Source organism: Apteryx mantelli, chromosome 5 (genome assembly GCF_036417845.1).
Source record: "Apteryx mantelli isolate bAptMan1 chromosome 5, bAptMan1.hap1, whole genome shotgun sequence".
Classification (NCBI taxonomy): domain Eukaryota; kingdom Metazoa; phylum Chordata; class Aves; order Apterygiformes; family Apterygidae; genus Apteryx; species Apteryx mantelli.
Window position 1 is genome coordinate 10604630 of NC_089982.1, and position 12350 is coordinate 10616979.

Genomic DNA, 12350 nt, shown 5'->3' on the forward strand with positions numbered 1-12350 from the left:
AGTTCAAAAAGAACAGGGAACCGGCTGAATTACTCCTTTCACACGTGTTATTTCTTGAATCTTTAATTTTAAGCCTCTCTGTCTGCTCTAGGAGCATGAATCTGAAGGTGGAAGAACTCCCCTCATGAAAGCTGCAAGGGCAGGTCATGTTTGCACTGTTCAGTTCTTGATTAGCAAAGGTAAGCTTGTGAGAAGGCTTAGTTACTCTTTTGCTTTCCTGGTTTTAGAAGAGCTCTAGATTAGGAAGGTTGTGAAATACTTGTTTAGACACATGCTGCTGCTAGTGTAAGTTGTTTGAATTTGGTTCAAATACTTTAATTAAAGTCAGTAATTCTTAAACTAGGCACATAATGATCACCTTTAATTCCTGATGAGATTAGTGGGAATTGCAACAACTTGAAAAATATATTCCAGTCTTCTGTTGTAGTTAATGCTGCAACAGCAGTAGTGGTTACTGGGTGTCTAAGTGCTCCTGATTCAGCTTTTAGGCACTCTCTTTTTAGAAGTTTAACTTCATGTGCCTGTTTTTTTTCACAGTTTGATTATAACTTGCTTTACCTAACTACCAATTCCAGCCTTACATACAGTTGATACAGAGCTCAGTATTGCTATTTTCTATTTCTTGAACTGATACTGAAGGTTTTTTTATTATTTCTCATACCTATCTTGTATGGAACAGGACTGGCCTAAAATTTCTAGTATGACTTAATTTTTCCTGTATGGATTGTAAAGGAAAGAAGCAGAGTTGCAATGAGTCATCTGCTTGCTGGTGACCAGCTAAGATCTGTGCATTGACTCATTCATAAAAATAGGCATTATACTGGCAAAATTTCTGGGAAAATTAAAAGCTTATAGGAACACCTACTACATGAAGTTTCATACATACAAATATAGACATTTTAAAAATGAGTTTGGAGTGCTAATCCGGTAGTGCCAACTCTTTTCTGGGTGCATGTATGCTAAGAGTTAAATTCCTTACAGCTGTTAGCCAGCTGACAAGACAGACCTTTGGTTCAGTGATTGTCACAGGTTAAACAGAAGCTTCTGATGATAGTAATGCTTGACTGTTCAATTTTAGATGTCTCTCACAAGACTGCAGCCATGGAGAGCTATATTTTCATGTTGAAGAAAAAGCTTATCTTCCTGTGAGTTTTGGCAGAGTTTTAAGTCTCTTCCACAATCTTTCTCTGTTTTTGAAGGAGCAAATGTGAATAGGACCACAGCTAACAACGATCATACAGTATTGTCACTGGCCTGTGCTGGAGGTCATCTGGCAGTTGTGGAGTTACTGCTAGCTCATGGTGCTGATCCTACGCACAGATTGAAGGTTTGTCACTTAACTAACTTATTTTCCTCTGAAGCAAGTCCTTCATTAATCTTATAACTAAACATACACAAGAGTATTTGGTCCTTCTGTTGTCTCTGCAACTGACCTGACCCAACATATCATGATATAATTAGGAGTAAGATGCAAGAGCTAGTTTGTCAGTTAAAACCGTGAGCATGCATTAGGTTCATGAACATATCTGTTGAAGCAGGTGTTAGAAGGAGTCAGTATTCATTGATTACTGTGAATCCAAATGTTTGACTGAGGTAGTGAAGTCAACTGAGGAAGAGGAAGGAAAATAACACAATTACTTTTTTTTAAGTTTTTTAGTTTTTAAAGAATTCTTAAACTTAGTTGCGGACTAACTGCTGATTGAATAGTTATTAAAACTATCTTAAGACATGCCTTGTATTATGTTTCCCAAAACGCTTCAGTGTTGTCATGTTTCGAATATGTTGGTTTCTAATACTGTGATCTTTACCTCTTTAGGATGGATCAACGATGCTAATAGAGGCAGCAAAAGGGGGTCATACCAGTGTGGTGTGTTACCTTCTAGATTACCCAAACAACTTGCTTTCTGCTCCTCCACCTGATGCTACTCAGCTGACCCCACCATCCCATGATTTAAATAGGGTAAGATTTAAGTGTTGATGGTCTGTGGGGGTTTGTGGGGCTTTTTTGCTTTTCTTCTTGCAGCTTATTGAAGTTTGAAGATGAGAAGAGCCGGTGATATCTTTTTGCGTACTACAAAACTGTAAGTAAAGACACAATGTAAATAACTTGGAGCTGTTGTGAAAAAGGATGAGACTCTTTAGTGAGCATCACTGCATAGTTCTTCAATTTTTTTTTCCTGTTGCTTTATCAAGATTACTGACAGGAAAAAAATACCAGCAACTGAAAAGGAATCTGCTTCAGTGAGGTGCTTCATCAGTTATCTTTGTAGCCCATTGTGGCTGGTATTTGCTTAACCAGACTGTAGCACTGTGCCTGTCAAGATGAGTATTGTTCGGTGTGTAATTGTTTAGGTTAATGTGAAGTGTATACAAATCAGATGATCTCAAGCTGTTAACTGTTGAACTCGGTATATTTAAAAGGTGTTAAGTTTTATTAGTTACCATGAATCTATCTGCTTTTGTAATGGGTTTTGTTTACCTTCTATTGACTTATAACTAGATTAGAGTATGAGAAAAGTAATCTATTAGTATCCGACATTTTAGGCTCCTCGTGTACCAGTGCAGGCGCTGCCCATGGTCGTCCCACCCCAGGAGCCTGACAAACCCCCTGCTAATGTCGCCACAACCCTTCCCATCAGAAATAAAGGTCAGTCTTAGTTCTGGAGCTTATTTTCTAAATATCCTTTCTAGGTAGAAGATTTAGGGTTGCACTTCTAGCAGAGTAGTTCCTATGAAGAGTTCTTCTGCATTCAGTCAAGGAAACTGTAATTTTTTTAAGGATTGTTTATCCACCAAATATGAAGTAATCTAACCCTATAATCACAAAGCATCAAGAATTCTGCCTTAGTAAATATATTGAAGTATGTATTAGTCTGGCATACTGGACTAATGCAGAATGTCACCCAGCAGCCTTTATAAAATTTTTACAACTTGCGCTATTCGTTTTAACTGCCATATAGTAAATTTGGGGTCTTTTGTTTACTTAGCTTAGTAGTCTTGGAGTGGGTTTGACTAATTGAAGGTGGAATTTCTTGTGCTGTAAAAGACTTAATCTGATGTGGCTCAGGTCCTTCTAGGACTAAATTTGCATTTATTTTGATATCGCCATTTGACACTTAGGCTTTCTGTACTTTAGAAGTCTTTCCAAAACATTTTTTTATCAAGTATCAGCAATAGCGCAGATACATGCGTGCATGTAATAAACGTAATACTATGTGTACACTTGCATTGTACTGGAAATACAGCAAATATTACCGGAAGAAACTGGGCACCTCCACTTGATGCAAATACTGGGTTTTGATTTCCTGTTCACCCTTCAAAATTAACAGATTGTTCTTTCTCCAAATGGTATGGCAGACCATGTCAGCTGTATTGCTGTGGACTTCTTCATAAAACATGTATTGGATTAGTCCATCACTCGTTCTTACAGGAAGGCTGAATTATTTGCCTTGCCTAGGCAGAGAGCTGAGTTCTGACACATGCCAAATCTTGTCTTCTGTGGATAAAATATAATGGCTAAACATACCCTGTTAGATCATATTAAGACATTAAATATAAATGCATATCTTGGGTTCTAGCACCGGTTGTCAGCTGAGTAAAGCTGGATACCTGTAGTGAAAGGATTCAGTATTTCTAGAAAGATTAGTGCTTCCTAAAATGTACCAAAACTGATTGCCTAGGGGAAAAAAAAACCCTGTCCCTTGAAATATTGTTGCATCGCTTGTGCTGTGTTTCAGGGTTGTAACCATACATTTATGTCTTAACACAATATCCAGACACAAAACATGAAGTTAAGAGGCAGTGTATCCTTCCCTTTTGTTTTCATTGACCTTGTTGCACTACTTGATAACAACGACTCTTGAGACAATCGCTGCATTTGGCAAAACTAAAACAATTGTCGGAGTAAATATCTCAACGTAGCACAGGGATAATTTGTAATTTATATGCAGTAATCTGTACTGTTAATTTGCAATCTGACTGCTGTATTAAAATGGGTAGTGAAAGATACGGTTTTCTATGAGGGCCTTACAGTACACTTTTACCTTCTATGGGTGCTGTGTCTTGGTGCATAACTGGCCATTTAGCATCCCAACAGTAGCTCTATAATGAGGATGCCATTCATATGCACTTCCATTGGTTCTGAGGGGGTTTCTTTTTCACACAGCTGCTTCTAAACAAAAGTCCAGCAGTCATTTGCCAGCAAACAACCAGGATGTACAGGGTTACATCACCAATCAGTCTCCAGAGAGCATTGTAGAAGAGGCTCAGGGCAAGTTGACAGAGCTGGAGCAGAGGATAAAAGAAGCCATAGAGAAGAATGCTCAGCTGCAGTCCTTGGAATTGGCACATGCTGACCAGCTCACCAAAGAGAAGATTGAGGAGCTGAACAAAACGAGAGAGGAACAAATTCAGAAGAAACAAAAGATTTTGGAGGAACTGCAGAAAGTGGAGCGAGAGCTACAGCTGAAAACTCAGCAGCAGCTAAAAAAGCAATATCTAGAGGTAAAGGCGCAAAGAATTCAGCTCCAGCAGCAGCAGCAGCAACAGTCTTGCCAGCATCTGGGACTACTGACTCCTGTTGGGGTAGGAGAACAACTCTCGGAGGGAGACTATGCACAATTACAGCAAGTGGACCCCATCTTGCTTAAAGATGATCCTCAGCAAGCTGCTGCTCAGACGGGTTTTGCACCAATTCAGCCTCTGGCGATGCCACAAGCTTTGCCTCTGGCAGCAGGTTCCTTACCTCCAGGGTCCATCGCAAACCTTACAGAACTGCAAGGTGTTATAGTTGGACAGCCAGTATTGGGCCAAGCACAACTAGCAGGGCTGGGGCAAGGAATACTGACAGAAACACAGCAAGGGTTAATGGTAGCCAGCCCCGCTCAGACCCTCAATGACACGCTGGATGACATCATGGCAGGTGGGTTTATATTGTTGTGAGCAGGTATAATATTTGCTTAACCAGTTGAGGGTATGTCAACTTCTTTGTGTATGTGCGTTTGTGTGTGTGTGTATTCCTGCTAGCTCTGCAGTGAGTACTGCCAGTCTACTGATCCCTGTCTTTAGGATTTCAGAGAAGTAGCCTTAACTTTTTGATTTCCAGGGTTGACTTCCCTTTTGTTGTGCTAACTGGTACCTGTTTGTCAGGTTGGTATATCAGAAGTGGCATTTTTCTCTTTTCGTAGTTTGGGGGGATGTGCCTAAAGTTTAACAGTTGCTTTTCAGCCTGTTTGTAGCTTTGGAGCAACACCCTGACAATACTGTTTGTCAGTACTTTGGACTAGTTACCTGAGTACTGAATTGGACAACTCAAGAGTAGGCTTTGAGCAACTCTAGCCCCACACCAAGTCTATATTTTGGAATGAATCTGTAGGCTTGTCATTTATGAGAGGTGCTGTAGTTGACCTCGTATAGTCTTCCTGTTGGAAATTTTTCACTTGTCTTTATGAGGAAGGGGAAAAAAGAAAAAGCTATACCCATTAAAATAGCTTCTTTGCCAATTACAAGAAACAAATTTAGCCTTATGACAGTTCTTGCCATTCACTGCGGAGAGATTTTAGCCATGCTGGGTAGGTGCTTTAGGGCCTTTCTAAGTAGTAAGATAAGAGAATGAAAGGAGGTTTCGAATACCCTAGGACATGTGAGCTGGAAGTGGTGTTTTCCTTTATGCATGCTTTAGTTGCGTTTTATCCACTGGTCTTCATGTTAATTGAAGTAGTCATTGAAATATTCATTGTGAGTACTTAGCTGAATACAGATGTATTGTTAAAAAATATTTAAAAATGATGTCGTTCAGTCAAAGTAAAATTTGATGAGGTGGTCTTTATTAAGCTGATGAACTTAAATTTTTGGAAGTGCTGACCATCTTGAGGTGTCCCGCTTATAAAGCATATTAGAATGTGAGGGACATGCTGGAGGAAAGACAGGTCTTGAAGAACATTTTAGTCTAGAGGTGCCTAGTTGTGAAGCTTGCCGTGCATGTACTACAGGAGTTAGAGCAGTATGCTACCAGTGCAGAGTGAATAGTGGACTTGGTATTGTTTAAAGTACTGGGTGGTGATGGTTTAAAACACTGGGAAGAACATTTTTAAAACTGCCTAATATCAGGCTCCTCCTAAGTAGTGTCATCTTCAGGCCTGGCCTCCTTTAAAGATTACTCAAACTTAGGGGAGTTTCAGAGATTTTCTTCTGAAAAATCAATCTGATGTTAGAGAGTTGAAGCCTAGGCAAACAGATTGAAAGCTGTCAGTGGATAAAAACCAAACTTGATGCATGAGAAAGTAGATAAAGTTAATTCCGTCGTAATTGTGTGCTTTGGTGGTGAAGATTGCTCTGGTGGATCTGCTGGGATGCATATCTATTGGCTACTGGATACAACAGCTGGAATGAATATGATTACTGATTGGTTATGTGTGCACAATGTGCTTAAACTGTGTTTAAAAAGAATTTACAGTTTTAATAAAAACATTTTTATGCTTTTAACTGCATTTAACATCGTGAATGTCTATGATTTTAGGTCAGATGGCACATACCCTAATCTTTGTCCGTGCTTCTTGGAAAGGTCAGATATTATTTACAGTGTATGTTTGAGTGACTGTTTTTGTACTTCTCAGTCCCAGTTCTTAGTGATGATGTGCATGCACACATGCTATTTGGAAGAAAGTTTATATTACGCATATGGAAGGCGTTTGTGATAAGTCAGTTAAAAGCTGTACAGGTGCAGTTCCATCTCAGCTACTATTCTGTTAAGTGGCTAACTTTAATCTGTTGAAGTGAGATCAGAGACAGACACTACTGTACAACCTAGGTGCAAGCTTGAATCTCCGCTTTGAAACTTAATGTGGAGGTGAAATTGGCTCAATGTAGCACAGAATATTTTGGCGGAAGCTAAATATTTTGGCAGTAGCTTCATGCACTGCTTAGCTGGGAACCCCATAGTGTATCCCCATTGACTTAATTCTCAGTTCCTGAGCTGACTTGAGTTCAGGTCCATCACACATCTGTGGCTTGCAGCATTGAGTGAATTCACACTACTTTCAAGACCAGAGCTGTGCCTTGACTGTGCAAATGTTAGATAATGTTTATATCTGTATTTAGTTAATTACAAATGATTAGTTTAATTCTCCCATTTTAAGTATTTAAAACAAGCCAACCATGCAATGGTTGATATTTGGTCAAAGATCCTATGCTGGTGTAATATGCCAGCATTGCTGTAGTAAGTGTGCCCTGTTCCTAAATAAACTCAGAGTGAGAGTCCCTGTTACTAGTGATGTTAACAGATGTTCAGTGCTTTGCAGAATTTCCCTGAAAACACAAGGACAGAATGTACAGAGTTGAAGTTTTTATTTTGTGTGTGTGTGTGTTTTTTTGGGGAAAGAAATAGGACAAGTTATAAAAGAAGTAAATAACCTTTTAGTTACAACATATGGTTCCTTTTCGATTCCTTTTGGGAATTGATGACAAGCATAGGGTTCTCTCTTTCGCTTCAGATGCTCGCCAAATGCTTGGCTTGCTGTGAAGCTGGTCAATAGAAGTCTTTCTCTGACCATGGAAAAGAGTTGGTTATGTAACTCTTGATTGGAAATACTGTATATGTTACGTGACAGGTTAAAGATGAAAAAAAAAATGCTTTTTTTAGTAGTAAAATTCTGTCAAAGTAATTACTTTTGAAGTGAAAACATCCGGTAACAGAGCCTCATAAATAATTTGAAGAATCTTCAAGTACCTGATTAAGTTCAATTCCTGGAAGTTACCTTGTGAGATGAGTTGGTTTTAGTAACTGTCTAAATTGATACATGAGAGAGGATAGGACTTGACTGTAAGTGCTTCTCAGGAACTCTCTGCTGAAAAATAGCAACAGAGAGCTGGCATCACAGTCACAAATCGTGAGGTTTTGTCCCGTTTATAACTTATGCAGACATCCCAGAGAGTTGCAATTCTTGGCAATGGTTATGCTTCTCTTGCAAATTGGTGGTAAAAGCATTTGGACTCTTCCTTGGATTATTAAGAGACTCCTGTCTCGGTTGGTAAATGGGCAGCCCATTTGAACCCAACCTGAAGGGGTGATAGCCCACCCTTCAGAGTGAAACTTTACACGAGGGAATATCTGGAAAGAGCTAAACTAGAACTAATGATCATTTAACGAAAGGACACGGATGTGGTGGTGTTTGCAGGCTTCATCAGTGGAGCTGTTAGTATGTAGAAGTGATACTGTGCATGTATTTGAATACAAAACATCACTTTTAAATTTCTAATTCAAGGCATGCTGTGCGTCTGTATTGATTTGTAAGTACATGTGGCAGGAACATAGCTTTTAATAACTTGAGATAGTGCAAAGACGCTGTGGTAGAAGATGTTGGGACAGAGAGGAAGAAGTGGATGTGCAAAACTGGAAGCCTTTTGAGTTGTGTTAAAACACCTTGGGAAAAGCTGAGGAATCTGATAAGCTTCTTCAAACATATTCTTTCCGTTCCTTATCTTGGCTTATTGTAATGTAGTGTGAAACTGTCTTTAAATGTCTCCTGTTGTTGCTAAAGGGGATATGGAGTAAATATGTAAGAGCAATGCTGTGCGTGCAACTGGACAGCGCCAGTGAGAAACTTAGCAATGGTCAATATACAGAATGAAAAGGATTATGAAGGGATTTGGTTTCTATAACATGTTGCACTTGTTGAAAATACTATTTAAGGAAGCAGCCAACTTAAACATCCTGGGCCACTCCACATTCCTTTTCAAAATGTCAGTCTTTTTTCCATATAAGCTCTTTGATTTAGGACTTAGAGCATGGGAAGGGGGGGGAAAAAAACACAACCCTGTTTGGTCAACTGTTGTATGTATGTTGTGTTAGTGTGCAGGTTTCAAATCTGTCAACTTGCCTGCTTTTTTTCTTCTGCAATGTGAGAGATGCATTTGTAAACTAGGTGCTTATTTCTGAGCGGTGGGGCTGCTGGACTCTTGGGAGAAGGCAACAGGTGTGACCTGTCCTTTTTTTTCCGGAGACTAAGCTAAAGGATAGTTGAGGTCTCCAGGAAGAATCCAATATAAACAACAAGTTGTGGTCCTAATGATAGTAAACAGAAAACCGAATGCATTATATCCAAACAAATGCAAAAGACTTAAACTACAGTATTCAGGTGGTGCTTAGATGTAATGTGTTGCAACAAATGAGCTTTTGGGGGCTTTACTTTACATCTTAGCATTATCTAGACTTGTAGCTGGCCTCATAACCCGGGTCAAATATACTAAAATATCCTAATGTGTAATGCAGTTTGGAAGAGTGCTGTATCCCAGACTTCCAATAGCAATTACTTAATATTGAAATACAGCCTTCTATTTGGGTTTTGCAGCTGGCCTGTTGGAGCAGGTAGTGGGGGAGAGAAGATAAAACTTTGACTGTCAGTGCATTTCAGTGTGTTAACTGATGATTAACTTGATTACTCTTCTTACTGCTTGAGAATGCTGTGAAGACCTTCTGGCTTGCTGAAAACTTTTAATACTGGTCTTTGGGCACCTAAAAGATTTTGTTTACTGCCCATTTATTTGTTAAAAACTTGAACTGTGCTCAGGTGGTGATATTTAAAGAAATATAATGGAAGAGGTTAGACATGAATGCTGTTTTATTTTTTGAGTTTCTCAGTGAAATGTACTGTAATGATATGAACTCTCTATTTGCCCATAAATTATTTTCGAAGAACACTTGATATAGATTTAATGTGAGAGTTGTAAGTCAAGATGTGTGTTTGTGGTCTCCTCGGTTAGCATGCGTAAAGCCATTCATACATGGGTTGTAAAATGAAGGTTGTTTTCTTGTGGGAAGAGGGGTGTTTGCTTTAAAACACAACTTATTTCCTTGTTGCAATGCCAATATTTTAGAAAATAAGTTAAGCTGAATTGAGACCTAAAAGCCTTCTCAAATAGCTTGATTTCCACCTCCCCACCCCCACCAGTAGCAGTGCCTCCTGTAACATCCTCTGTTCTCCTTAGCCCTGTATTGAACCCTCAGCAACTGTTGAAAACCCATGTGCTATGTGTGGCCTAGGTAGCTTTTGTGAATGCATTATTTGGTGATCATGCTTTTACAGCATGGAGTTCAGACTCACAAGGTTAGTTTCTAGTCAGTTGTACTATCATTGTCTAGTTCCTTTGGACCAGATAAAACAGTCAAGAAAAACTATCCTTTATAGTTTCATTATTCTTTTAAGCTGCTTAAACTTTCCTTGAACTTCTAGGAAAAGAATCAGTTCAAGTATTTGCTTTGCTCGTCTTCACGAACTGCTTGTTATGGCAATATGGGTCAAGAGGGGAGCAAGAGTTGAAAGTGAAAATTTCCTTTTGTCCTGTATGAAACCAATTTCAATGTTGTTTTTTTGGTTTTATTTCTTTACAATAAGAATAAGGAGCCAGACCAATTAGAATTAGATGCCCCTCTGAACGTATTTTGGTTATAATCTTTGCTTAGTTCTCTTCTATACATAACTCCCTTAAACCGTAGTTTTTGTTGACCTGATGTCAGGCTACCTTGGTTCAGCTTCTCTATATTTCTTTTAGTTCATACCTAGGATGATTATCTTGTAAGATGAGAGTGGCCCTTAAAGCAAACTTTGCTATAAATGACAGAGAAAGGATGGATCTGGTATTGGCAGAAATCTCTTGATTTTTAGGTGTAAGGTTAGGCATAGTCAGTTGGCACTTACTAGTTTCCTTGATGGGATTTGTCATAGGAAGTCCAGAAATGAAATTAGTAACAGAATAAAAATATAGCTGCTTTGTTGAGGGAGGGACTGTATGGGTTGGTGGTGTGTTACAATGAAAGTTTTGTGGCATCTGGTGAGAAAGTTACCACTTCTAACTAAATATAGGTGTTAAATATCCGGGGCTGGTAGTTTGGGACATGGCTGAGTATTAAACCCATTTGAAAAATAAACAGACTTCAAAAGTTGGGGAGAGAGGGGCATTATTTTGATGTTCCATAGAGTTACTCTGTCGTGTACTGGATGAACACTGACAGTGTGGAAACTTTTTTTTTTTTTGTAACTAAATGTGCTTTTGTGAATTTAACAGGAGAAATGTACAGTACTTCACTCTTTCCTCTGCTGATCACACCTGATAAATATCTGCATAAATATTGGAGAAAAAGCAGGAAGAACATCATGAAATTCCTTGGCGGGAGAAGGGGTGGGAGGAAAAAACTGTGGAATTTATTTTTCCAAATCTGTGTTAGTATCAAATTTGCTTTGTACTTGTAGACATTCTGCGTATCAAATGTGTTTCAGGCAAGTGCTGCAGTCAGGGTGCTAACCTGTGTCATGTTGAGACGTTGTCACCACCTGTACAATGGTATTACCTTTTGGCTTATCCTAACATCCTTCACCAAAGTCTCTGCAAAATGGCTGATGCGAAGCTTCTACTTCTCTGGTTTTAACAAATCGTGCTGTGATCATCCTGACCCCCATCACTGCTGCTTTTGGTGTCATGTTTTAGAGGGGGAGGTTGGACAGGCTCTGATATGAGACTCTTGAAGCTGTTTATTAAAAAAGGGCATAGATATCCATTGATTCTACTTGTGCTGCGGTCCTGCTTCGAAAAGTATTGAACCTTGAGTCCAAATAATGACTGATGTCTTGTAGGAAAGATTTTGTTTAAAAATAAAAAATTTTTTTGTGGTGGCTTTTTAGAAAATTAGCCAGTTTAATACTTATGTATTTCTTTGACCTAATGATATTTAACTGCTCACAGTTGTTAAGCTCAAAGAGTTAAAGGTTCAAAAAATAGGGTTAAGCGTGTGAAAATACGTATTTGTGTAAAATGACATATTTAGGGAGTTCTGTCACTCTCAGTTGCCATTTACTGTAATGTTAAAAATTGGAAGTAAAAATTGTGCTTTTACTAAGTGTAGCTATTCTGTTCAACAGCAGTGAGTGGAAGAGCATCTGCAATGTCAAACACTCCTACCCACAGCATTGCAACTTCTGTCTCCCAACCTCAGACGCCAGCTCCAAGTCCTATCATTTCTCCTTCAGCCATGCTACCAATCTACCCTGCTATAGATATTGATGCACAGGTAAGCCTGAAATCATCACCACAGCACAGATGAGTGAAGGTATTTTGCTTCTGCATCATGAATAACTGATTGATAATAAACAGTTCTGTTTCCAATGTGTTTGGTTCTAGAGACTTATTTGGTGACTTTAGAAAGCCTGTGCAACTCCCCATAGAGTTGCAGCCCACCTTCCTCTGTGCTGTAGCTAAACAAAAGAGAAGAAGGTCTTTGAATGACTGAACACTTTAGTTTTTAATTTTTCTGTCTGTGTGATTACAGGAAACAGCTAAGTTGTTTACTGACACAACTT

General features: G+C 38.9%; 1 protein-coding gene across 1 annotated transcript in view; it reads left to right on the top strand.

Annotated features, from left to right (window-relative positions):
- ANKRD17 (ankyrin repeat domain 17) overlaps nt 1-12350 on the top strand; it is a 95778-nt gene that overhangs the window by 57669 nt on the left and 25759 nt on the right. The window contains exons 11-16 of the mRNA XM_067297493.1: nt 92-179; nt 1200-1327; nt 1817-1960; nt 2545-2647; nt 4166-4921; nt 11913-12061. Of these exons, the coding sequence (XP_067153594.1) occupies nt 92-179; nt 1200-1327; nt 1817-1960; nt 2545-2647; nt 4166-4921; nt 11913-12061 (1368 nt within the window). The remainder of the gene's footprint in view (nt 1-91; nt 180-1199; nt 1328-1816; nt 1961-2544; nt 2648-4165; nt 4922-11912; nt 12062-12350) is intronic.